The sequence below is a fragment of the Mesocricetus auratus genome, unplaced genomic scaffold (genome assembly GCF_017639785.1).
Source record: "Mesocricetus auratus isolate SY011 unplaced genomic scaffold, BCM_Maur_2.0 Super-Scaffold_100007, whole genome shotgun sequence".
Classification (NCBI taxonomy): domain Eukaryota; kingdom Metazoa; phylum Chordata; class Mammalia; order Rodentia; family Cricetidae; genus Mesocricetus; species Mesocricetus auratus.
Window position 1 is genome coordinate 34,446,690 of NW_024429191.1, and position 27,477 is coordinate 34,474,166.

The 27,477-nt window shown below is 46.5% G+C and overlaps 1 protein-coding gene and 1 long non-coding RNA gene across 3 annotated transcripts; one reads left to right on the top strand and one right to left on the bottom strand.

The window, feature by feature from the left end:
* LOC121141336 lies at nt 1-3,038 on the top strand. Its single transcript, XR_005878219.1, has 2 exons — nt 1-51; nt 2,661-3,038. It is a non-coding gene; the product is annotated as an uncharacterized LOC121141336 (long non-coding RNA).
* LOC101839802 (proton-coupled amino acid transporter 3) lies at nt 1,289-27,356 on the bottom strand. 2 transcript variants are annotated; one of them, XM_040748674.1, is made up of 10 exons: nt 26,801-27,356; nt 23,730-23,820; nt 21,380-21,468; nt 17,498-17,593; nt 11,150-11,234; nt 9,256-9,474; nt 7,417-7,515; nt 6,742-6,908; nt 2,659-2,828; nt 1,289-1,651 (listed from the first exon to the last, which is right to left on the bottom strand). In XM_040748674.1, exons 1-10 carry the CDS (start codon nt 26,974-26,976, stop codon nt 1,383-1,385), a joined length of 1,461 nt encoding a protein of 486 aa, XP_040604608.1. In that variant the 5' UTR covers nt 26,977-27,356; the 3' UTR covers nt 1,289-1,382. The 2 variants fall into 2 exon arrangements, with proteins under 2 accessions (XP_040604608.1, XP_040604609.1); XM_040748675.1 differs by lacking the exons at nt 21,380-21,468; nt 23,730-23,820 and having other exon boundaries at nt 1,290-1,651.
* Between the last annotated feature and the right edge of the window lie 121 nt (nt 27,357-27,477).

Here is a 27,477-nt window from a genome sequence, read left to right on the forward strand (position 1 = left end):
GGAAAAGGAGGAAGGAGCAAACAGCACAGATGGAAAAGTGGCTCCTTTCAGGTAATAATGGGAGTGCTCCTTCTCTGAAGGATGGATATGTAATGAAAACTTCTAAAGAAGTGAGCTGTTATTTCTGCCTCTCCTCAGATCGCCGGGGTAATCAATCAATCAATCAATCAATTAATTTTTGTTTTTTTGAAGCAGGGTTTCTGTGTATATTTGGAGCCTGTCCTGGAACTCTCTCTGTAGACCAGGTTGGCCTTGAACTCACAGCCTACCTCTGCCTCCCATGTGCTGGGATTAAAGGCATAGGCCACCAACGCCTGGCCTGGGAAATTATTTTTTAAATGTTTGGGCGATAAATTTTGACTCAGTGGCTGGACATAGTTAAGGCTACTTTCTTCTTGAAACTCTTATCCAAATAGGAGATTCATATTCCCTCAGTGCACACTGTCTAAGCCTGATGCTTCAGAAATTTATATGCATTATATGATTTTCAGGGCATCGGGGACTGTGGGGTGTGCCAGCCATTTTCTTTTTATATATATGTGTGTGTGTGTGTGTGTGTGTGTGTGTGTGCACCCACAAAGCCAGAAGAGGGTGTCAGAATGCCTTAGAGCTAGAGTTACAGGCTTGTGAGCTGTCTGACATGGAGCCCTGAACTGAACTCAAGTTCTGTGCAAGATGACTGATGAGTCATCTCTGTATCTCCACCCGCTTTCTTTTTTGTTTCCCCCACGTTGATTGTGTGCATGTGGTACATGTACTTATCCCTGTGGGTGTGTGTATCTGTGTGTACATGTACTAGCATGTGAAGCTATACCGAAGCTGATATTAGGTATCTTCCCTTGATTGCCTTCTACCTCTATGCTTGAGATACATGTACTTATCCCTGTGGGTGTGTGTATCTGTGTGTACATGTACTAGCATGTGAAGCTATACCGAAGCTGATATTAGGTATCTTCCCTTGATTGCCTTCTACCTCTATGCTTGAGATACATGCTCTGTCAGTGAACCTGGGCTCTCTGATTTGTCTAGGCTGGTTGGCCAATGAGCTTCAGGCATCCATCTGTCTCTGTCTGCCTCCCCTTCTCTCTGCCACTGGGACTGCAGGCATGCACAGCCTTGCCTGACTTTTTGAGACTATTGGAATCAAAGATTTGACCTGATTTGGGTTTCAAGGTACAAAAGAACTGTCCAAGAAACTCAGAGCCAATAGCTGGGCACCTTTCAGGGATCAGTCCCAACCTGTGTCACCAGCACCCATGTTCCTCCTGGAAGATAAAGAAGCCACTAATTAACAGAGAGATGCTGGATTTTGATGAACGTATATAATGGGAATCCAACAGAGGATGGGAGGAAGGACGAACTATTCAAATAAAAATAGGCAATTATGTGTAGCCACTTGTAGAGTTAGCCATGGAAAAGCGGGCCTGCTGAGTCATCTCGTAGAGGGCTTGGTATGTCCCAAATACACACCCTAAGAGGCCCAGGATGCTGATTATGATGTCCTTGACAATGGTCACACAGCTTATATTCTCAGAGTAAAAAGTGGCAATCTCCAGCAGGGGTGGGATGATGAGGGCCAGGGCGCTGCTGCTCACAGAGCCCACCAGGGAGATGACCAGGTCTAGGCGAGGGATGAGAACAGCTGAGAAACCTGCAGAGAGAGAGAGAATGTAGATTCACTGAGTGTGCCTCAAAGAGGGGAGTCTCCAACAAACATGACTTTGAAGTTTAAGGATTAGGTCAGGCACCGTGGCTCTGGACCCTGTAGGCCCTGCAACCCTTTTGTAAAATTACCATTTTTATAGAGAAAAAAAATGTGTGTGTGTGTGTGTGTGTGTGTGTGTGTGTGTGTGTGTATGAGTGTGGAGTTCAGAGGAGGGAATCACGTGTCCTACTCCATCATTAGCACTCTGTGCCTCATTCCCTTGAGATAGGGTCTCTCACTGAACCCTACACACACTAAGGGTCTCTTCTGCTCCTACTATAATCAAACACTAGAAGCTCAGTGCCCTTGCTTCTCTAGGTCAAACATCCCCAGTCCTTTTGCTCTTTCCTCCTGGGCACCTCTTCTGATCGTCTCTTCCTAGAATGTTCCAGAGAAAGGATTTCCCAGCCCTTCTTCCAATGTTTCCTAAGCAATGTTCACTATGAATGAAAGGGTGGGTGAATGAAAAGAGTTTCTTTACAATTGAATATGTAAATTTCTTTACAGCTAAGTAATTGATGACTCAGGGACTTGACCATACATAAAATGGAAGGGAGACAGGCCTGGCCGACCAAATCCCCCATTCTGTCATGGAGCTGTGTGACGTGGGGATGTGACTTGATTTCTCTGGGCCATGGCACCCTGAGTTGGTAGCAATGCTGGGTTGGTGTTTTAGACACATGAGGACAGCGACCAGCAGGTAGGCAAGTGGCTGTATAAGGAAGATCTTGCCTTTGCCTGTGAATCAGTCAGCACTCACTCCCTAGGCCTGGGGTGGCTTTCTTATGTGGGTTTTCTAAGCCTGTCTTCAGGTAGAAAGAGGGAGAAGCAAGGAGACAAACATCTGGTAGATCAGAGGCAAGTGGTGGCGCCAAGGCTGCTGGGTAGGCACTATACAGGGGTAGGACACATGTCACAGGCTTGAGTGAATAAGCATCATTTCCCCAACTCACAGGTCAGGCAGACCAAGGCTGTGCGGACGGTCATGTCTACAAACAGAGCCCAGTTCTCAGACACTCGTGAGACGACATAGGGAATGATGATCTCAGCTGGGACGTGGAACTGGAGGGCATAGGTGAAGAAGATACCAACGGAGTACATCACCTTGACTGACTGGTACAACCTGCAGACAGAACATTGAAAGGATGTGAGATGCCACCAGGCATCTGGGAAGGAGGCTCAGGACCCATTGGAAGCTTCGCAGGTCAAAAGTCAGTGACTCAGGTTAGACTGGCTCAGAGGGGACATGGAAGCATGCATTCCTGGAAGTTCTGAGGCTATAGGAACTTCCAGGTATTTCATTTAAGTATTGTAATAAAAATTATAAATGTCATATCTATGTGCAGTACGATTCACTGTGTAGCAGCCATACAGCCATGACCATTCTCCCTATCCTTGATTCTCCCTTGGAGTTTGCCATGACTCACACATGGAGGTCAAATGACAATTTTATTGAGCATTCTAACCTTCTACCATATTTGGAACAGTGTCTCTCCTGTTTGTTGCTGCATATGTCAGACCAGCTGCACCACATGGGTTCTCCAGTCTCTGCCTCTTATCTCGCTTAGGAACACTGGGAATACAGATATGCACCACTGTGCCCAGCTTTTATATGGGTTTGAGGGTTCTAAGTTGGGTGTATATTTTGGGTGGTAAACACTTTACCCACTGTCTTCCCAGCCCTGTGCCTGCAATCTTAAACAGAAAGTAGGGGAGCCACACATACACCTATAGGTGCATGGTGGCATGTCTCTATGAATTGTTGACCTTTGTTATTTCACCAAATATAAAGTTGGATGTAACCTGGGCGTTGGTGGCACACGTCTTTAATCCCAGCAGAGGCAGGCGGATCTCTGTGAGTTCGAGGCCAGCCTGGTCTACAGAGCGAGTTCCAGGACAGCCTCCAAAGCCACAGAGAAACCCTGTCTCGAAAAACCAAAAAAAAAAAAAAAAAAAAAAAAAAGCTGGATGTAGTGGCACATGTCTGTGATCCCAGCACTTGGGAGGCAGAGGCATGAGGATTGCCACAAGTTTGAGGGTAGCTTGGCATGCATAGTGAGTTCTACGTCAGCAAGGCCTATACAGTGAGATCCCATCTCAGAACAATAGATAAACAAAGCATTTCTTGTAAGTTGTTCCCTGTGAACACACGTCTGGCACTTCCATTTAACAGCACAGAGGTTTTTTTTCTAGTTTTTCAACTAGTTGACAGTTAATGAGAAACTTTTGCCAAGAAAAAAATCCAGCAAAGACTATCTCTATATATATCTGCATATCTCAGCACACATGATACACACCCACACATCCTATATCTGCTTATCAGCATACATAGCACACACCTCCGTATTCCTTATCTGCAAATCAACTCCAGAAGCAAAAATTATTTCTAAATTAATTTTTTTATCGACATTGGATATCACCCTGTGTCCCAAGTAGGTTTCCAGGTTGATATACAGCCAAGAATGACCTCGGACTTTGGATTCCATTTTTTTCTTTTCTTTTTTTTGTTTTTGTTTTTGTTTTTTGAGATAGAGTTTCTCTGTATTGTTTTGGAGGCTGTCCTGGAACTCTCTCTGTAGACCAGGCTGGCCTCAAACAGAGATCCACCTGCCTCTACCTCCAGAGTGCTGGGATTAAAGGCATGGCCATCAACGCCCAGCTGGGATTCCATTTCAAAAGTGTTGGGATTAGTGGCACGAGCCACCACTCCGGTTAATGCATTGCTGAGGAATGAACCCAAAACCTCGTGTATGCTGGGCAAGCACTCAACCTCTGATCTATGCAGCAGACCCCAGCTATGACTTAAAATTTGATGCCTATTGACATGCTGCCCTTTTGTCTTAGTCTATGGCATCTCTAAGTGTTAAAATAGTACTTCGATCATATCAGTCTCTGATATTGCAGTATGTGTGTGTTCCTGTGTGCACATGTACATGTGTGTGTAGGCATGTAGAGGTGTCGTTCTTCAGGAGCTGCCCCCTTGTTTTTGATGAGGGATCTCTCTGTGGGCCCTGGAACTCTCACTGATTTGGCTAGGCTAGCTGGCCAGAACATTCTAGGGTTCTGCTCGTCTACCTCTCCAGTGATAGTGCAAGTGTGTGTCTCCTAACCCAGATGTGTGTGTGTGTGTGTGTGTGTGTTTGAGGCAGGGCTTCTCTGTGTAGCCTTGGCTGTCTTGGAACTCGATGTGTAGACCAGGCTGGACTCAAACTCATAGAGATCTGTCTGCCTCTGCTTCCTAAGTGCTGGGATTAAAGGTGTGAGCCACCTCAGCCCAGCCCCAAACACAGATTTTTATTCAAGTACTAAAGGCCAGATTCAGGTTTCATGCTTCTGTGGCAAGCACTTAGCTGAGTTATAGCCCCAGTCCCAAAACTGTAATTTTTTTAAACTGGCATTTCTTTTGTATGTTTTGAGAACCTTTTGTATATAAAATTGTTATTTTATGTACTTATCACCCTCTTTTTTTTTCTAGAATTGTTAGTACTCTTATTGGGAAGGGTGTTTATTCAAGACTCCCCTCAAGAGTGAATTCCTCTCCCTCCACTCACCAGCTGGTTTATACCAGCATGTGTAAAAAGCCTGACTAGAACTCACTGCCCATGTATTTACCTGCCACCCTCAGAATAAAAAGGCTGTGCCCAGGCTAGCTAGAGGAAGCGTAATCAGCCAAGAATAAGACCCACATATTAAGATAATATCTCACTTACATAAAATAAGGCACAATTTCAAAGCATCCACACTCATGATCTCATCTGGTCATTAGGAGGGTGGGGCTGGTAACATTTTCCTTATTTTACTGCTCTGGCTTTGGGAATGTGAATGTCACCATTGCCCCTCCTACCTGAAAGCCCAAGGCTGTAAGGACCTATAACAGTGGTTACCAGTTGATAGATAGTTCACAGAGCTTGCTGCATTTCTAACATTTTCTATATACTAAAGCAATTGCTGCCTGCAGACACTGCCAGGGAGTGCAAAAGAGGACTGTCCATCAAAGGTTTCTAGGCCCTTCTCTGCCAGTGGAGGGCAGTCTGACAGGAAGGCTATCTCTTCTAGCTTAAGGTAGTTCAAGCTGCTGCACCAGCTGCTTGGGAAGAGCTTATGTCGTTCAGTGGCTCTCTGTCATGACAACCAGCAACACCCTGGGGTGTGACTGATCCATTAGACTGAGAGCCTGGGCCACCCCATGATGGGTTGGTGTGAACAAAGAGTTAAGCACTTGGGTGACAGTCACAGTGATGGTTCATGACTGAAGCATCATGAAGCTGTCCTGACTGACATGAAGAGGCACGTGTGCAAGCCTTCCTGTGCAGAAGGGTGGGAGGCTCGCCCACGGCCATGGAGGAACCAGAATTCAGATCCTATTAGTTAGCTTCAGGACATGTACTTAGTCACTAGGAACCTAACACCTCCTCTAAAAATCCCACCCACAGATGTTTCCTGGATGGATGGATGAAAGAATGAATGATTGAGGGTAAGGACTCCAGGCTGAGTTCTAGCTTGGGGATACTCAAGAGCCTAAGTAGCAGTCCATCTGTGGTACATGCCTAAACTTTGTAATTTGGTTTTATCCAGGTAATGGTAGTACATGCTGGCCTGTAATCCCAGCACTTGGGGAGCAGAGACCCTTTCTCAAAATTAAAATTATTATCCAACCTAGGGCCTCAGACAATCTGCACAAATGCTCTACCAACAGCTCCACATCGCTCATCTTAGGGCCTTTGCATTTTAGGGTCAAACTTGGAATTCAAGTCTCGACTCCCACCAGACAGTGTTAGCTGGGAAGGTCTCTGAGAGCCTCTAATGTTGGTATCTCGCCTGCTCTGTGGAGTCCTCGATGATAATGCTTAAGGCTGTTGTGAAAAACTGAGGAGGAACACAGTGCCTGGTTATCAAACTCACCCATTAGCATAATTAACACGAATGTCAACAGTTCACAACAACTCATTTCTTCTGCTAAAGGTAACCGTTCACGTCTGTCTCCAAGGCTCACCTCCCATGCCTCCCTGTCCCATGTGAGGCAGGCAGGTTCCTACCAGCAATTGGGCAAGTTGAGGGTGATGCTGGGCTGAGTGTCTGAGCCAAACTTCATGTAGCCCAGAGTCCCTAGGCTGACGTAGAGGAAGATGACAAAGGACATCCCCAGATACAGCACTGCGGGAAATTGCTGTGGACTCTTCATCTGGCTTTTGAGAGGAAGAACCTGGAAGCAGACGGTTTGGGAAAGACAAGGTTGAAAGGAGTGGCCGTGGCGTGGGTGTAAGTGTTCTCCTGGTGGATTGAGTCAGCAGGGACCCCTCCACAAGGCCACACCCCTCCAGACAGTCACACTGGCCATATTGCTGTATCACTACAAATGACCACACCCCTCCACATCACCACCTCAGCTTTATGGCCACACCCCTCCACATGGTCACACCTTCTCCAGATGCTCACTCCCCCTTCATCTTGTCTCAGGCTTGCTATTGCCCCAACACTCTGCTCAGTCTGGGCTGCTTAGTAAATTTCCATCTTTGTCTTTGTCTTGGGAACTTGAGGTGTGGTCTGGGTTGGGAGGTGCCCTCATCAGTGCAAACTTTCCTGTCATGGGGGGGGAGGACAGGGGATGGGGGACGGGGGGACGACGACTCATGCTTTGCTACCCTCAACACTGCTAGGGTGACATGGGGACTCACAGCTGGCCACCCCGTGGGGCACCTCTTCTTTCTTACCATCCCCACACCTTCAAAGGTGAAGATGGCCGTGCCGAAGAACAGCAAGAAAGTCTTCCAGCTTGCAACCAGCGGCAGGTTGCTGTGACGTGGGGTCTCCTGAAAGACAGGCAGAGTGTTGGCGTTGCCGTGGGGAGCTCATCTAGGGTCATGTCTGATAACAGTGTAAAGGGCACTATTACTTAATGTCTTAACTTTAAGAAAGCGTTCTAATTAATTAGCTAATTTATTTTGAGACCGAGTCTCCTGCAATCCAGGCTGTCCTTGAACTCTACATGCCCCTGAGAATGATTATGAGTTCCTGGCCCTCCTGTCTCTGCCTCCGTCTCCAGTGCTGGGGTAAGAGGTGTGCACTACCAGGTACCGCTTTATGCAGCGTTGCAGATGGAACCCAGGTCCTCCTGCATGTCTGTAAGTCTAGCCCTCAGGAGTGGAGACAGGAGAACCAGAAGCTCAAGGTCATCCTAGCTACAAAGCCAAACTGGACTACATAAGACCCTAGTTGTTTCTTTAAATATTTCCAGATTTGTGGTTATTTGTTATAGCAGCAACAGGATACTAACACAATCCCAAAGACTTTCATGATCAAAGGCATGAAGCAACGATGGTGGACTGTTAGCACCAATGATGGGAGATAAAGCAGCTGGCTCAATCAGAAAGATCTGCCCACCTGCTGCTCCTGCTCCCTAGTGTCTTTTTCTGGAAACTGGGATAAAGACCGCATTTTGCAGTTGTTTTATTTCAAAGGTTGGTGAAGTTGTGTAAAGTGTTTGGTACCAAATAGATCAAATTCCTTCACTATGTATCATCTATCTGTCTATCTTTAAAATGTCTCTAATAGGTTTATATTGCTGGGGGGAGGGGGCATGTGTGCAACAGTGTGAATGTGGAAGTAAGAGAATAACTTGTGGGAGTCAGTCCCCTCCTTCCACTATGTGGGTTCTGCAGATGGAACTCGGGTCCTCAGGCTTGGAGGCAAGCATCTGAGCCATCTAGTGAGCCCTATTTCCTGTCCACTGACCAGTGCTATATTTCCTATGTGTGGTTTGTGTGTGTGTGTGTGTGTGTGCGCGCACTTGTGTGCTCACCAGTGGTGTATATGTATTTGTGTGCATGTGCCATGCCATTGCACGTGGAGGCCAAAGGTTTTCTGTTGTTTTCTTCTATTGCTTTTTAAGAGTCTCTCATTGAACTTAGAGTTTGTCATCTTCGCTACACTGTCTGGCCAGTGAATCCCCACCTGCCTTCACTCTCTCAGTTCTGGGTTACATGTGTGCCCCACCATGCTAGGTTGTCATGTGGATATGGGGCATGGGAACTCAGGTCCTCAAGCTAGGGCAGCAAGAACTTCATCCACTGAGCCCTCTTCTAACTTCCACAGTGATATTTCTTGTTATTTCATTGAAATGATGGAGAGTGTGGCATCCTTATCTCTTGTTACCGATCCCCAAATCCTCGTCTTCTCAAACAACACCTGATCACAGAAGGCATTCAGCAACTAAACTACCTAGTGATTCAATTTTTGGATATGACCACTATGCTGGAGATGAAGGGTGTTGATGGTAATGATGCCTAACTTTTTTTTTTTTTTTTTGCTTTTTCAAGACAAGGTTTCTCTGTATAACAGCTTTGGCTATCCTAGAACTCACTCTGTAGACCAGGCTGATCTCAAACTCACGGGACGATGCCTAACTTTTACAGCTTGTGGGACAGAAGTATTTCTAGAAGTCATCTAGGCTCAGGGAAGGGGACCAACCACTTTCCCACCGCGCCTGTAACCCTGCCATGCCTCGAAAGCCTTGGACCCTGACCCCCTTCTGTGGGCCTTCAGAGACAGACCTGGATGAGATACTCGAAGATCAGAGCCAGGCTGTACAGAGTGGTGATGGTGGCCAAGGTGGAGAAGATGGACAACACCTGTGGGTTCTGGACGAGCACCAGCAGGATGAGGAAGGGTAGGATGGTGAGCATATAGAATCGAGCATCCAGGACGGGTGTCATCACCAGGCTCTTCCTGGACTGGCAGACATTGGAGGTGAAGTGAGCTTCTTCCACAATCTGCCAAAGGGGCACAGTGAAAGGCAGGGCATCCATCATCGTCACTAGGAACCATTTCAGTTAGAATTTCAGCTGACCCACTGATGACTTACTGTCCCAGCAGATAAAGTATTATTCATGACTTGTGTGAAATTTCAATACACAACCCAGATGCCTTCAAAAACAGTTTTTTAGGGTCTAGAGAGGTTGCTTAGTGGTTGAGAACACTGGTTGCTAGTACCCACATGGTGGTTCACAGTTCCAGGAAAGCCAACACCTTCTGAATTCCATGGGCATGTAGTGCACATACATACATGCAGGCAAAACTTAAAAACACATAGAAATAAAAATAAATAAACATTTTTATTATTCCCTAAAACATTTTTAGATTTCTTTAATTTTATTGTATCAGTGTTTTGCTTGCGTATTTATGTAAGTGGGTTATGTACATCCCTGGTGTTGAAAGAGGTCAAAAGAGGGAGTCAGGTTTCCCGGAACCAGAGTTACAGACAGCTGTGAGTCACCATGTGGTGCTGGGAATTGAACCTGGGTCTGGGTCCTCTGAAAAAGCAACAAATACCACCTCTACAGCTCTATAGGTGAGTGTCTTCTGGGAGCTTGTGCAGTTATGCATGCGTGTTCCTGGGAAGCAGGGCTTCAGAGGACAAACTCAGTATTGTTCCTCGGGTTTGTCCACCTGTTTGTTTTTTTGACACAAGGTCTCTCATTAGTCTAGCACTGGGCATGTTAGGCTAGGCTTGCCATCCAGTGAGCAGCAGGTGCCAACATGTCTCTGTCTCCTCAGCACTGGAATAATAGCTGCAAGCCACCAAGCCCTGCTTTTTAATATGAAGGTTGTGGGTACCATTTCCAAGGACCCACATGGTACCCACCACCTTGTGCTTGCAAAGCAAGTCATTTACTGACCGAGCTATGCTCTCACCCGCCCCCCAACCCCTTTTGTGATAGGGTCTCATGGATCCGATGCTGGTCTTAGACTTGAACTTTTGATCGTTCTGCTTCTATCTTCCAACTGGTGGCATTACAGATGTGAGCCTCTGCGTCTGGTTTTTGGTTTCCTGGGTTTGTATTTGTCAATCCTAGCCACCTTAACTGTAGTGTGTGTGATTCTGACAACCGGAAACCCTGGGCATCATAAAACCCAAAGACCCAACGGTGTTTTTTGTCTGATTGACAATCTCTTATTCCCAGGAAGTGGTGATTTTTGTTTCCCCTCACATGACTAAGAAAAGGTTTCGGTTACATAAGCACATCCTCTTTTAGACCTAGTGGTCGAAGCTGGGCAGGGCTGGGAACCAAGCAGTCGTTTCTCTACCGGGCCCTCTGTCTCACAGCTCACTGTTCTTCCTGGATGGCTGGGTGTGCTCCTCCATCCCACAAAGACTCAGAAGAATGCTCTCGCTGACTTTGTCTCATGTTAGGAACGTGAGGAGGGCAAGGTGACAGCTTTTTAGACATCTTGGATGTGACAATCTGAGATACTAAGGTAGATGTCATCTATGCTTTCCAGACTGAGGATGTGGGGCTTTGGCTTTGCTCTGGTCCCAATTGTGGTCTAATGTGGGGCAGACAGGCTCAAATGCTACAGTCTCAACTGACAGCCCCAGCATTGGGAGGTCCGCTCTCCTCGCTCTCCCCGCTCTCCTCCCACTCTGCCCAGAAGAGCCCCCGTTACCTGCTGTAAATTGTCTGCCATAAACATGAAATACACACTGCAGAAGCCCAGCTGTGTGATGATCAGGAGGAAGCTCACAATGTACCTGGGATGGAAAAGGACAACGAGGGAAGAAGTTATTGTTCAGAATGCGTTTCTTTTTCAAAACAATTATTCCTCATCATTGGATTTTGAGAAGTTCCGGCCCCTCAGAAAAAGCTGAGAGTATGGTAGGATTAACACCCATAAACTCTGGCTTGAGGTTTCGTTTTGTTTTTTGAGATAGGGTTCAGGCTGGCCTCTCATGAGCCAGGTAGCTAAGTGTGACCTCCTGATTTTCTAGCTTCTACTTCAAGAGCGCTGACATCACCACAACCACCAACATCCACACACTCTAATAAGTGTATGAGTAGTTACTTTGGCCCTGATTTTCATTCTGGGTATATACATATTAAATACACACGCTTGCACACAAGCAAATGCGCATGCATGCACGCGCACGCGAGCGCGCGCGCACACACACACACACACACACCAACTTTTAGAATCATTTCAATGATAGTTTCAGAAGTCATGAAACGTCTACCTGGAATACCTCAGGCAGATTTCTCTTAATCCTCGACAGACAGAAATCAACTTTAACATCAAATGACCTCACAAATACTTTTTTCTTTGGGGAGGGGCATGTTCTCATGTAGCCAAGGCTTTACACTCCCTGTGTAGCTCTAGCTGCCTCTGATTCTCTTGTCTCTACCTCCCAAGTGCTGGAATTGCAGGTGTGCCACTATACCTGGCTTAACTTTTATTTTTTGTTAAAAAGTTTCCAAGGCTGTGTGTTGTATTTAGTTGTACCTTTTAGTTTTTTCCCCCCACATGGAATAGTTTGCTTGCATGTGCACCTGCTTGTTTGTTTTGTTTTTCAAGATAGGATTTCTCTGCATAGTCATGGGTGTCCTGGAACTCGATTTGTGACCAGTCTGGCCTCGAACTCACAGGGATCCACCTGCCTCTGCCTCCCAACTGCTGGGATTAAAGGTGTGCGCCATCAATGCCTGGCTTATTGCAACTCTTAAATTTGAAAAACAATTATCATGTTCTTCCTGCTCTGTGGGTTTTGTTCATTGTTTGTTTGGTTGTTTCTTGTTTTTTTGGTACTGGGGGCTGAACTCGGGCCTTCCTGCATGCTAGGCAGGTGCTCTACCCTGCAGCTACACCCCAGTCCTGCCTTGCAACTTTTTTCTCTTTGGCGGTAGCTGGAGTTGACAGACCGACTGTCCAGTTGGCATATCCTACTTTCTGGGTCCTGCTGACTCTCTTGTGCATTGTTTATCTTGGCCTCCCATCCTTGGGGGTTTCTCGTGAGCTGATCTCAGGTCAGGAGGTTTAATTCAATGAGGTTTCTTCACTGATTTTTTTTTTCTGGCAAGATAATTTCAGATTGGATCTTTATATATTCTATTCTATCACAAAACACCCGTGACATGGGCCAGTGTGAGCTTAGCTGGGCACCTTGGGACCCTGGGCAGGTTTTGTCACCATTGCTTGGTGCCACCCTCCCTTATAAAGTCCCCTCTGACTGTCCATCTAAGGACTGAGCATCCGTCAATGACTGCTACCTATGTGGGGCAGGCAGTTCTTACTCAAGCCACCGAGTTCTTCTTAGTGCACTGAAAATCAAGAACTGCTGGTTGAAATGAGACTTCCCTCCAAGTGTTTCCAACTTCTCAGTTACTGATCTCCAAAGAGACGGGACAAGGGACTCCTGGTGGGTGGAGAGCAGAGATCTGGAATCTTTGCTCTGATACTGAATTCCCATGTGCTTCTCAGCAGCTTGCTTTTCTTCTCTGAGCTGTGTAATTTTCCATCTCAACGGGCATGGGTACAGTGAACTCCAGGGGCTGTTTCTGCCCTACATAACTACTTGAGATGTCATCAGACATGGATCCTGATCTCATCTGGCTAATAACTAGAACCATTCCTGATTGGGAGATCAGTGCCAGGCTGAGGAGCCTGAGGTAGGTGGTGCGGAAGGGGCTGTGGCTGCCTCAGTGTTGACTCACTGCCTGGAGAAGGATTGTCAGGGAAGGTCTCATGGAGGGGTCTTGGAGTGTCTGTTCCTCCACTCTTAGGGCCTTTTGTACCTTTGAGGCGCTATTTTATTGTGAGAGCCTTGGTCACTCTATTTTCCTAGGGCAATGAAATCTCACACTGGGTCCTGATTGTGTATGTATGTGGTAATGAGGATCTAGCAGCTGTGCTGCTATGCCTAGCTCTCTTTCATTTGTTTGTTTGTTTGTTTATTGAGACAGGGTTTCTCTGTGTGGCCCTGGCTGTCCTGGAACTCACAGAGACTCATCTGCCTCTGCCTCCTGAGTGCTGGAATCAAAGGTGTGCTCTCACTGCCCAGGATGCCTAACTCTTAAAATTCTGGCGCAAGGGTCCTCCTACATCACTATGTCTTGATTCAGACAGGCTTTAAGCTCTGGGTATCTCTGACAGCCTTCAGGGAAGGTGGCTGTCCTAGCTTCCTCCGTTATTGTGGTAAAACACTCTGACCAAAACAACATAGGAGAGGGCTTATTCCATCTTATACCCCAGCACACATCCTTCACTGAGCGAAGTCAGGATCCCACGATGTAAGACCCTGAAGCAGAACTCATGGAAGAAAATTCTTACTGGCTTTCTCAGGAGTTCATGTTTAACTAGCTTTCTTTCTTTTTCTGTTCTTTCTTCTTTTTCTTTCTTTCTTTCTCTTTTTTTTGAGACAGGATTTTTCTGGGTAGCTTTGGAGTCAGTTCTGGAACTCACTCAGTAGACCCGGCTAGTCTCAAACTCACAGAGATCTGCCTGCCTCTGCCTCCTGGGTACTAGGATTAAAGGCGTGGGCCACCAGTGCCCAGCCTTTAACTAGCTTTCTTATATAGACCCAGAGAGTGGTGCAGTGGGCTGGGCCCTCCTACACCAATTAACAGTCAAGACAATCACCCATAAGTCAATCTGATCAGGGCAATTTCTCAACTTCTGCTTCCCTCTCAGATGACTCTATGCTGTGTCAAGTTAATAATTAAAGCTAACCAGAACAGTGGCATGACAGGTCTGTGCTACCAGGACTGGCTCACCATTAACTTCTTAGCAAACATGGTGTAACAGAGTAAAGGTTTCTCCATCTTGTCTCAGCTGAAGCCATCTTTGGTTTCCACCCCCCTGCCCTGAAACGTCTCATGGGAACACACCCAACCCTGTTCTAGAAACTCGATTGAAAAGCCCCAGATAACTGCAGGTTCTTGGCTTTTGTTAAACTGCTTGCTTGCTTACCCCTGCAACTGCCAATCGGGATGTAGTTTTGCTCTGCTCTTTGTCTTTAAAAAACTCCCTGTAATATATATCTGGGGCTGCTCTGTGAGAAGTGTTTCTCTCCAGGCAGTCACAGGCCAGCTTAACACAGACTCTCAATTTGAACTTTGGTTGTGCCGAGTGGTTTATGGGTCCTTTACCCCATGACAAAGGGAACAAGCTAAATGTCCACCCCCAGGGGAGTGATCAACTTAAACAGGGTAAACATCTGCACCAGAGAGCTCTGTGAGTCTTCAAATGGTGAAATATGTTTGTATTGTCCCAAGATGAGAAAAAGGGCGATGTGGAAGCCATGCTGTCGCCCTTGGGAACCCCGCGTAGGTGTAGGTGCATATGGAATCCTTAGACGGCGGGGCCCTTTGAGAATCCCATCTATCTGGGAAGGGCCTGTGGATGCAATACTGCACACTCCTGCACTATCATAGGGGGCTTGTGTTTCAGGGTTTTCCAACTTTTGCTGTGCTTAATACTATGGTAACTCTTAGTTTTGCCTTGTTAGTTGATGCCTGAATTTACTGGGAACAAAGGCCTTTACAGAAAAGCCAAATTTCTCTGATCTGTTACAGAAACAAGTTTCTCCAGTCATCCCTGGCTACCTTTGCTGTCATCCTGAATAAGTAGGAGGAACTCACTAACGTTAATGGTTATTGCTTATTCAATACCAAAAGGAGATAAATATATTCCGGAGAACTTAAGAACCAAGAAAAGATGACATTAAGAACCTTATAGGAGCACAGAAGAAAAAAGAGGACAGAAAGGTCAGACATATCTCTGGCACCAGGACATGAACACTCAGATACTTTCCAATATCAAAGTATCAATAAAGGAATCTAAAACTCCCAAGTCCTCTTAAAGAAGTATATTTAGAAATTGTGAGGAAGAATACAGAAACTTAGTCTCAATAGTTAAAGAGTTAGTTAGGTATTAATCATTACCTTGAGAACTTATAAAAAATAAGATTATAACTGTAATCCTTATAATAATAATGGTGACATACAGATTACTCAGAAACTGGTATACACCTGAAAATGATACTCTAGGTATCACAATGTATTCAGTTGACCTCATATTGTCAAGAATTAATGACAGAGCTCAAATCTCTTACTTTGTAACTGCATGTTTGCTGCTGACTGGTGCACAGTATGAATAAGAGGTACCTAGCTAGATATAAGCATTTGGCTTGCTGTATAACGATATGGGGTAAAGGTCATTGATGTCAAGGGAGTGGGAAAGAAGAAGAGAAACTAAAATGTTAATGATTCTTGGGAAATGACTAAAGAAAAGTGATTTGAAACTGCCCATGCTTGAATGCATTAGAACTTGTATAGTAAAGGCCTAAGCTAGTGGGGGCCATCGGTTTCAAAGACAACCAGTGTTCAGACTCCTCATTTTTTTGCCGACTTCACACATCCTTTCTGTAGTACAAGAACCCCGGTGGAGCTGGACTCTAGCAGAGGGAGATTGTCTGTGATAATTGATTTCTGCTGTTAAAGTGACAGGATGCAGAATCACAAGGGAAACAGATCTTTGGGCATGTCTGTGAGAGACATTCTAGAATAAGTTGAGTGGCTGGGCTTAGTGGTGCATGTCTTTAATCCCAGCACTCAGGAGGCAGAGGCAGGTGGATCGCTATGAATTCAAGGCTGGCCTGGTCTACATAGTGAGTTCCAGGACAGCCAGGGCTATGAAAAGAGACCCCAAAAAGAATAGGTTAACGGAGGTGGGCAGACCCACAGTGAATGTGGACAGCACCATTCTATGTGCTGGGACCCAGACTGAATGAAAAGGAGGCCGAGAGTTGAACGCCAGAATATCACTCTCTGCTTCCTGACTGTGGACACAATGTGACCAGCTGCTTCCTGTCCCAGCTGCCATGCCTTCCCTGACACTACAGATAGACCCCTCTAGGACTGTGAGCTGAAATGAACCCTCCCTTCCTCAAGTTGTTTTCCTTGGATACCCTGTTGGAGCAACAGGACAAGTAACTGTCAGACAAAAAAAAAAAATCTAATTTCAGGCTAGTTGTGGAGTTACATGGCCAGCACTTGGGAAGAGGGAGTAGGGTCAGGATCAGGTCCTCTTGAGGCTACAAACATATTTGAGGTCAGTAGGAAACCCTGCCTTAAAAACCAAAAACCAAACAAACAAACAAACAAAAAAGATGTATGTGAGTGGGAAAGGGTATGCGTTGATTGTTTTCTTTTTCTTTTTTCTTTTTTAAGAAAGGAAGACAAGAACTCATATGCCAGGGTAACCTTGAACTAGCTAAGAAGCCAAGGAGGACTTTGAACTTCCCATATACCACAGCAAGCTACTTTGGAGGCTGTCCTGGAACTAGCTCTTGTAGACCAGGCTGGTCCTGAACTCACAGAGATCCGCCTGCCTCTGCCTCCCAAGTGCTGGGATTTTTTTTTTTTTTTGGTTTTTCGAGACAGGGTTTCTCTGTGGCTTTGGAGGCTGTCCTGGAACTCGCTTGGTAGTCCAGGCTGGTCTCGAACTCACAGAGATCCGCCTGCCTCTGCCGCCTGAGTGCTGGGATTAAAGGCGTGCGCCACCAACGCCCGGCCGCAAGTGCTCGGATTAAAGACGTGTGTCACCACCGCATGGCTCCACTCACATGCATCTTGATATATGCAGGAAAAGAAAGCCTTGGAAGGGCTATTTATGAACCAGGGTGAAGAAGGAGATGAGGCTGGGGCCACAGGGACATCCTCTATCTTGCTTGATAGTTTCCAGAAAGAGCATATCTGCTTAAAAACTTGTGCAAGCAGGGGCTGGAGAGAGGGCTCAGTAAGAGCATATGTTCTTGCAGAGAACCCAGGTTCAGTTCCCAGCACCCACATCAGGCAGCTTATAACCACCCACAACTCTAGCTCCAGGGAATCTGACTCTCATTTCTAGCCTCTTTGGGAACTTGCACTCATAAAATTAAAAAATAAAAACATATGAGAGCAGACATAAAGGCAGGGCAGGTGGGGACATGGTTTCGTCATTGTGAATGTTTATGACCAGTACCTGCCCCACGCTGAGTGTGTCCTCAACCAAGGATTTGGGCATGTTTCCAGGCTGTACATTGTGGTCTCTTCATAGTTCACAAAACTCCTCTGCAGTCTAGGGTGAAAGGACAAATGATGAACAAGTTAAAACACTTTTGCTAAAGGTTTAGCATGAGCCTAACCTGGGGACTTGTGTATTTGTGTGATAGTGTGGAGTGTTCTGTGAATTTTCTAACAATAGTACCATTAGTGCAACTTTCAGAGGTTATTAGCTTATAGAGTTTTTATGCATTTACACATTTTTTTCTTACGTTTTGAGATAAGGTCTCATGTAGCCTAGGGTGGATGTGCACATCTGGGGAGGACTTTGGACTCTTGATTCTTCTTCCCTACCTCCCTGCAGACATGCACTTGGTGGCATGCTTTAAACTCTATAGTTAGGTAGATTTCCTTGGTTTTGTCTTTTGGATTAAGCAGTATCTGTTCATTCGTTTAAATAAGCAGAGCAGAAGAAGAAAAGGTGGAGTGGTTGTGGTCAGTCAATGGTTGTTTTGGTTTAGGATGTAAACTGTACACTGAGATTTGGGAGCCTCTGGGAAGATGATCTCTTTCTTTTCTAAGGAGGAATGGGTGGTTCAGCAGCAGGACCCTTCTGGTCCTGGGTGGGAACAGAGCAGAGCAGCTGGTGCTGGCCCAATGCCACATGCATAGTGCTAACTACAGGGCTGGGGACAGAGGGGTTCAGGATTTTTATGGAGTCTTCTAAACCAGCATCCCACCTGGACTTGGTGTAAGCCTGTCATCTCAGGGCTATGATCTCAGGAGATCCAGAGATCAAGTTCACTCTGGACTACATAAAGAGTTAAAGACAGTCTGGGAAATAACCTGAACAAAGATGGCAGAAGGCCAGAGTTAGGTAAAAGACCACTGTCCTAAAATGTTTACATCAGAGAAAAAGAAAAGACACCATCTGCCAAAGGGCAGAGTCAGACTGATGCAACTGTTGGCAGGTTGGTGCCTGCAGAGGGGGTGAAGGCGTGGAGGTCTTGGGAAGGGGGGACATTCAGAGATTCACTAATGGTTAAGAATGGGTTTAATAACAAAAAGAAAGGAGAAGAGAAGGAAGGAAATGAAAGAAGGAAAAGAAAAAAGAAAAGCAAAAGTGTAGTACAGGGTGGAAGGATGGGGAAGGCAGTGGATCCGGAAGCAACTGGGGGAGGGGTGAATGTGATCAAATTACTTTGTATGAAATTTCAAAGGACTAACTGAGAAAAAAGAATGAAGCTATACAGGTCTTCAAAGACCAGCCCTGCCATTTCCCAATTGTGTGACCTAGGGCAAGGTGTTTAAGCCTAAATGTATTCACCTGTAAAATGGGAATAAAAACAGTCTCCATCCCAGAGGGTTCCTGGAAGGAGAACAGAAATCTTGCAAAGCCCTTGGCTCAACAGAATTGCATCATTTACATCACTGCTGAATGAGCAAAAAATCGGATGCATGGGCATACTTTATGAGCTGAAAGGGCTCTCTGGGTTGAGTGTGGCCAGCACACACTCCAGGTGCATCCACTGTTTGGGTTCTGTTTATTTGGCTTTATGATGAGTTTTGGAGACTAAACTTGCATGCTAGGTCTGTATAAGGCCTTTCCTCACTTCCAAGGAAATGCTGAATGCAGCAGGAGGAGCTGGGTGCTTAGGAGTTCAGTATTCTGTATTTTTATTTTTTTTCTTTTCAGAGAAAGAAACCAGCCAGGCAGTGGTGGCATACACCATTAAACGCAGTACTTGGGAGGCAGAGGCAGGTGGATCTCTGTGAGTTCGAGACCAGTCTGGTCTACAAAGCAAGTTCCAGGACAGGCTCCAAAGCCACAAAGAGAACCCTGTCTTGGAAAAAAAAAGAAAAAGAAAAGAAAGAAACAACTGAGCCATCTCTCCAGCTCTCAGTAGTTTTTATATTGGGATTTCATATGTATAAACCCGTGTCTATGTGTGAGTGTGTACACGTGAGTTCAGGTACCAATGGAGGAGGCCAGAAGGGGGCATTGGATCCCCTGAAGCTGGAGTTACAGGCAATTGTGAGCCACATAGTGTGAGTGCTGGAACTAAACTTGGGTCCTCTGGAAGATCAGCAGACTCTCCCATCTGCTGAGCCATAGCTTCAGTACCCCAGATGTGCATTTATGACTGAAGACACTGAAAATCACTCACATCATTGCTAACTGTGTCTTTCACTTTTGTTAACATGTCTTGGAAGGGTTTTCCTGGAACAAGTGGCCCTGGCAATGTACCTGTATTGGGGTAGGGAGATGAAACAGAAAGAAAGATGGGACTGTAGCTCATTTGATAGAGTGCTTGCCTGGTATATATGAGGTCCTGGGTTCTATTCCCAGCACTGCATTAATGGGACTGGACTCACAAGACTTTCTTACTAGAAGGGGTGGAGGCCAGGGGATCAGCAATTCTCACACATCTTCAGGTACACAGTGACTTGAAGGCAAGCCTGGGCTCTGAAGAGACAGCTTAGTGGTTAGGAGCACTTACTGCTTTTAGAGTTCCTAGCACCCACATGGTGGCCCGCAACTATCTGTAACTCCAGTTTCAGGGAATCTGATGTTTTCTTCTGGTCCTAGGGGCCTCCTGCACACACATGGTACATGTAAACTCATGAAGGTGCACACATACATACAGATAAAATAAAATTTCAAATTCCCCCAAACAAACCAGGAGGCTGTCTGAGGGTCCTGTACATACCCAGTGGTTCACAGGGCACTTTTGCACATTTTGTAACTTTTGGTGCCTCCAGCTGAGGCTCAGAGGGGGGTGGGAGCCAGAGTGGCTTTAACTCACTAGCTGCAGAGTTGAGTCCACACCAAGACACCTTATTAGCTTCTTTCTAAGGGGTTGGGGGATGGAGCCCAGGGGCTCACACATGTTAGGAAGCCTCTGTCACAGATCTACTGGCCTGGCCTTATTCTGCTATAACCAAGAACCCAACACAAAAGCAGGGAGGGAGGCAGGGATTATTTTGTTTCACTGTTTGAGGGGACACAGTCCTGTAGCAGGCTTTCTTGGACTACCAGCCCCCAAATCATAACATGATGACTTGTTTGTTATTGATTATGAATGCCCAGCCTTAGCTTAGGCTTGTTTCTAACTAGCTTTTTTTTCTTAGATTAACCCATTCCTATGTGCTGTCCTGAGGCTCATTTGTCTCATTTATGTACTGCCTATCCTGCTTTCTTGCTTCCTTCATGTCTGGCTGGCCCCCACCCCCCTGCCCACTACTGGCTGGCTACCAGCCAACTTGCCCCCAGGTAGCTGGCTGGCTCCCCTTTTCTCTCTGCCTATCAGCCCTGCCTATCCCTCTTCTGCCTAGCTATTGGCCATCAGCTTTTTGTTACACCAATCAGGTGCTAGGCAGGTAAGGTAAAACAGCAACACATCTTTACATAGTTAAACACATGCAGCATCAACAAAAGCAGCATGTCTTTGTGGTGATATCTTGCTTGTACAAATAAAGCTTGTTGGAAGATCAGAGGATGGAACTTGCCACTAGCTAACCATAGAGGTCTGGAGGTCTATACAGGCAGACAGGAAGTAAGATGGCTGGGTAGAGACAGGATATAAACAGGAAGAAACAGGAACTTGGTTTCTTTTCCTCTGGGAAGCTAATGAAGTAAAGATGGCTTGCTCCTTCTTCTCTCTGATCTCTCAACATTTTCCTCTATATCTGACTCTGGACTTTTATTATTTAGACCAAATACATCTTTACATAGTTAAACAACCATTCTATTCCATAACACTCTTCTGCAATCCCTTTACCATCTCTGGAGGATCCAGAGCAGCAGAAGTGGTAGCCGGGAGAAGTGGCCCTGGAATGGAGCCCAGGGGGTGACTCTAACCTCTGAGTGAGGTGGCTGGCACAGTTGAGCAGGATATTCATACAGTGCACTGTGAGGACCCCGATGGCCAAGAGGCTGACAGGCCCCACCTAGAGGGACAGGACAGGGAGACAGTGAGATGAAATCTGACTACATCCACAGCCTACTCCTGGTGTAGTCTGGACACTAGGGCTCTTCACAGAATGAAATTCTCTAGTTGGGCTGTTGATCAGTGTTGGGGGCTTGTCTAGCATGTGTGACACCATGAATTCTGTCCTAGCACTGCCCCAAAGCAGACAGAAAACTTGCTACATAACAGAAGCACATGCCAATAATGTTGGCACTTAGTTTGAGGCAGGAGGATCATGGTGAATTTGAGGCCAGTTTGAACTATGTAGTAAGACCCCATAACCAACCAACCAACCAACCAAAACAAACAAACAAACAAACAAACAAACAACCAAAACAAACAAACAACCAGCCAGCCAGCCAGCTAACCAACCAACCAACCAGCTAACTAATCAACTAATTGGAAGTTGTCCATGGTGAGCATCTAGCTCAATGTCCTCAGGCTGTGTTCAAACATCCTTCTTAGTGTCACTGCTGAGGGGCTGCCCCACACTGGCTTCTTCCAGGGACAAAGATCCCACCATCTCACACAGCTCAGGCCTTTCTCATCGGCCTCCAAGTGTACTCCTCTAGTCCTCATGCCAAACTAAAATCCGTTACACAGCTTAGCCCCAGCTCTTCTAAGATCCTCAAAGACCAAGGTTCTTTTTTTGTGATGCAGTGCCCTTCTCTCAGGATAGTTAACCAGAAGGCACCAGAGACACTGTGGCAGGTGAGTCTGTTGTGAAGAGTCACCTTGTGCAATGTGGGATGCGGGGGCTGCACCCCTGGGCAGGGACCTTCCCTCTGAGATGTGACAATTGAAACTGTCCCTGGACATTGCAGACTATTGGGGGAGAGAGTGGAGCTGGTGCAGAACACTGTCCCCAGAGGATCGCTCCAGCAAGTCTGCTTGTCAGACTCCATTTAAGAAGCAAGGCTGATTGTGAATCCCAGTCTTCTGGATGTGACCAAAGGGCACAATGTGAGACCTTATAGATATGTCCTGGGTGACATCAAAGAAACAAAGGAGGGGTCAAGGGTGTTGTTAGACCCCACTAGGAGGCAGCCCCCACATGGCAGAACCTCTCCTCTTGTTTGCAATCTTTAACCCTGGGGTCAGGCACAGTCCTAGAATGACCTGTAAGCATTTCTCAGTGGATCACCATCAGAAGGGCATGGAGGATGCTGACAACTCTCAGAGGCAAAGAGGGCAACCTAAAGAGGTAACAGAGCATCATGGAGCATGCTGGCAAAGTCGGCTGAGATCACACAGGTGTAACACTCTTCTGCAGACATCTATCTAAAACCTCGAGGGTGACCAAGGAGAGGCTCTTCCCTCTGGCTGGGACTATTAGTCATCAGCAATCAGGCGGAGGAAGCAAGGGGCCACTTCTCAGGCTTGGAAAAGACAAGCAGACTAAAGAGAAATAGCACCAACCTGTCCTCATGGACACCACTGGGGCTTTCTGTGGCAGGTCTCCAGAGCGGGACTGTGGGGAGGAAGGGGGTCACGTGGTTCTTTCTCAAAGATTCAGAGCAAATATGCCAGACTTTGGCAAGCTCCCTAAGGACTCCAAGGGAGGTGCATGTAAGGTGCAGCTTTCATGTGTGTAGGACACAGTATGGTTTTGAAAGGAGGCATAAGCCAGGACATAGTGTCAGCTGGGGATCAATAGAGACATCTTTACTCCCAAGCCTATCCCCTATCTCATACACCATCAGATGGCTTTTGATCCTTATTTTTATTTCTCAGTGCTTAGGACTGAACCCAGGCTTTCATGCCACCAGTCTTGAAACTAAGCTACATCCTCAACCCTTGTGGGGTTTTTTGTTTTGTTTTCTTTTTGAGATAGTCTTGCTATGTAGCTCGGGCTGTCTTGGAACTCACTCCGTAGTCTAGAGAGCTTCTTGCCACAGTCTTCCAGTGCCACTTGGCACTTCATCATATGGTATGAAACAGGGGTCACACACATACACGTCTCCAGAGACGAGGGGAGTGCGGTGTAAAGGGAAGGTGAGTGACATGAGGGACTGGAGAGAAGGGTGGTGGGTGGGGATTCTGCATGTGATCTGGGCTTCGAGTAATGGCTGCCCTTTCCAGGAGTGCTCAGCACATTTCCAGGTTGGTTCCAGGGAACTGGTGGGCACAGATGCTATTGCAGAGCCCAGTTCCCCAGAGTCACCCAGCACACAGGTCTAAAGAGCCCCCTCCCACCACTAATTTGGATGAGTCTAGTTTCTAGCCCACGGTGCCTCTTACCAACAATCCAGCATTTTTCACAGCCAGGGGAAGCCCTAGGAAACCCGTGCCAATGTTGCTTTTCAACAGGTGGATAAAGATTTGCATAAACCTGTGGTGGGGAAAGTGAGAGAAGAGGATGTTGTGTGGAGGGATGGGGGAGGCAAGGACAGGAGAAAGGAGGGAGGGGAGGAAGAGGAAGAGGAGAGGGACTGGAAAAGGAGGGCAAGGCAGGGCTGGCTCCCAGCGCACCCCTCCCCCACAGCATTTCTCTCTCTCTCTCTCTCTCTCTCTCTCTCTCTCTCTCTCTCTCTCTCTCTCTCTCTCTCTCTCTCTCTCTCCCTGTGTGTGTGTGTGTGTGTGTGTGTGTGTGTGTGTGTGTTGGGAGAGGACAGAACCAGGCATGTGGACTCTAGTGTGACTCTCGGTCCCAGGGTACTGTCCTGGAACATGTGATTCAGGACTATGCCAGTTCAGGAGGCTCAACCAACAGGAAACTCCGGAGGTAAAGCAAATAGAAATTGCCATCATTTGGGAGACTCATTGGGGTTTATTCTTCCAAATAATAATTGTTGAGACCTACTACACTTCTAACATTCAGAAAGACAGTTAAGATATTAGTAGCCACTGTTCCAATCCATAGAATACTTGTTGGCAGATCTTTTTAATTTTAATTTAAAAATTTAAAGACTTTTGTCTTTTGAGACAGAGTCTTGTGTAACCCAGGATGTTCTCAAATTTGCTATGTAGCCCAGGGTGACATTAAACTCCTGATCTTCCTACGTCTACCTCTGAAAGCTGGGATACCACCATGTCTGCTTACAAGGTCGGTAACTTACTAAAGAAGGCTTAATAATTGTGTAGAATATATGAAGTATTTACTGATCTTATTCAACCCTTCATCCATCAACTCAGCCAATAGTCATTCAATAATACAGATCTCTACAAATGGATACATACTACAGACTCATGCTATGCACTGAGTGGCTAAAATGCAAAGCTAAATAGCCATTGCTACTGTGCACAGTACTGAGCACTGAGTACTGTGTGCTCAGGAAGTGCTGGGTATGAGGGTTCCAAGTGCTCTTCACACCTGTGCTGGCAGCCGCTAGCCAGACTGGGAAGAGTGGATGTGACAGGACCATGAGAATAGTGTTAAGAGTTCCCACTGGACCTTCTTGGAGGAGCAAGCAGGGCCTGGATTAAACTGGAGGTGGCACCCCTCCAAACTGGAATAACAGGGTTCCTGGAGGAGGCCAAAGGAGGCACAAGTCACACAGTAAATCCAACTGATGGAGTGTTTTAATGACTCAGGGTGAAGGCCGCAGGAAGGCTCAAATCTGCTTTTGATCTTTCTGAGAGACATGTTCATTCACCTACATCTTTCCTAGCATTTCAGTTCACTCAGAAGCACCCTGGATACTAGTCTTTTCTACACAGTTATTTCTCTCTTTTAAAAAATATTTTATTTATTATGTATACTGTTTTCTGCCTGCATGACAGAAGAAGGCATCAGATCTCATTATAGATGGCTGTGAGCCACCATGTGGTTACTGGGAATTGAACTCAGGGCCTCTGGAAGAGCAGCTAATGCTCTTAACCTCTGAGCCTTCTCTCCAGTCCCTATACAGTTATTTCTTATCAACTACAATTATTGGAAGCCTCCTCCCATTTACACTTTTCCCTTTTGTCAGTTCTTTAGGAGTAAGTTGTCCTATAGATTCTCCTCCCTTCACCTCTCCTTTCTGTGTTATCACAGCGCTGGCCTCACTTGTACCTGACCCTCTGGGAAAGATAAAGCATTATGGGAGAGCATTGCCTTGGGTCACAGGGCCTTGGACAGCACACATAGACTGGGGCTATGCCAAGACATTTATAAAAGTAAGCTTTGTTACAGTAAAGGAAATGCTCATGACCTACCAATGAGAAATAAACACATATTAGGTGGCTGTTCCCATTTACTTCTAAGTGTGCAGAATTTTTACCCAAGGACCTGTAGCACTTGCAGTGTCCTGGATGAATTCCCTTGTGAATGATGGGTACTCCATGTGTCTGAAGAGTCCCTCCATATTTATATAGACGTGTGAAAGAAGCTAGATAGTAACACTATCATAATAGAATCAGAAGTTTTAAAAAAATCACATCAAAGAACCTTGTGAATAAAATCTGTTCTCTTAGCCAGGTGGTGGTGGCACATACCTTTAATCCCAGCACTCAGGAGGCAGAGGCAGGTGGATCTCTGTGAGTTGAGACCAACTTGGTCTACAAAGCTACACAGAGAAGCTCTGTATTGAAAAACAAAAAACAAAAACAAAACAAAAAAAAAACTGTTCTCCTGCCTCTGTCTCCCAGCCTCCTACATCTCTTCCTCAGATATCATGGTTGCTACCTGGTGTGCTGGTGTGTGTGTGTGTGTGTGTGTGCGCGCGCGCACACGCATGCGTATGCATGTGTGAGTGCTTTTCACTTTTCTTCCTCCATTTTTCTGTTTCCCCTCACCCCATCTCTGGAACCCATGTCCTTATGCCTGGTGGGTAAGGGCTGTAGCCCTGAGCTGTATATATCCAGCTTGTCTATGTATTTTCAAAGATATGTCAAATAAGTAGTTGTAAGTTTTACGTAAATGGCATTTTAGGGTTGGATATAAAATATCACCATTGCTTGTCAGGGTTGAGGCATTCCAGTAATCCCAGCACTCAGGAGGCTGAAGCAGGGAGAATTGCAAATTTGAGGTGAGTCTGGGTTACAGAGTGAAGCTCTGTCTAGAGAAAATCTTCTGTGTATCTGAACATGGGGTAACCGGGTGATCCTTTGTTTACAGGAAGGTGCATGTCTTTGGGGGAGATAGATTACCATAGACCAGGCAGAGAGGAACACCCTCCTGGTGTCATGGATGTGCTCAGGCTGTGGACAGCTCTGCTGTCTGGGTTCTTTGCAAGAATGGGGAAATGTGCTATTCCCAGACAACCCCCAGAGTTTCAGGCAACACTCTCAGGCTCTGGAACTTTGCTGTGTTACCAGGGAACACCAGGGGGGCCATTGGAGCTGAGGTCCGGCTGTACTTGCCCTGGAAGGGTGATGGGACCACTCACAGTAGTGCATCGACTTCCCCTTGAGGGTCCTTCTGTGGGGAGACATTGCTGCTGCTGCTGCTGCTGCTGCTGCTGCTGCTGCTGCTGCTGCTACTGCTGCTTTTTGAGGGGGCCTTAGACACACCGAAGAGATTTCGCTCACAGTTGCCATCTTTTCTAAGCAGTGACTTTACCATCGTGAGCAGGTAGCAAAGGTACAGCACCCAGCTACGGCAGGCTGGAACGAGCCCTCAAAGGGCTTTGACCAGGAGAAGCCATACAGCAGGTCTTAGAGGCTGGCTCCTGATGCCTGGCTGTGCCTGGCCCCGGGTGAAGCCCAGAGTGTGGGAGTCAGAGGAGAGTATCTGGAGAAGCTGGGGTTGAGGTTGCCTCTCCAGACTCTTGAGGCACCTAGGACAGTGTCATAGATTCCTTCAGGACTGCCTCGACACCTCTCAGGACTCACACAGACTTTCAGCCTGTCTCCCAGCTCAGCCCTTGATGCTGTGGTCCACGGAGAACACTGACTGGGAGGGGAAGGGATCATTAGACTGAAGTTCTGGTGCCTCACTGTGGGCCCAGACTCAGAGTTTGTTGCCTCTGGCAAGGACCAAGCCACAGCTACCTCACAATGGAGGCTGTCCAGGCAATAAGCTACTACCCAGGATGCAAAGTGCCACCTGCCCTAGCCTCTCCAG

Excerpts from the sequence above, each read along its gene's own strand:
- LOC101839802 (XM_040748674.1), bottom strand. The coding sequence starts at position 26,976 with ATGGTAAAGTCACTGCTTAGAAAAGATGGCAACTGTGAGCGAAATCTC. Across the intron at positions 11,235-17,497 it reads ACACACTCAGCGTGGGGCAG|GTACATTGTGAGCTTCCTCC; the intron begins GTACTGGTCATA and ends TTTCCATCCCAG. Across the intron at positions 6,909-7,416 it reads CCTTTGAAGGTGTGGGGATG|GTTCTTCCTCTCAAAAGCCA; the intron begins GTAAGAAAGAAG and ends GTCTGCTTCCAG.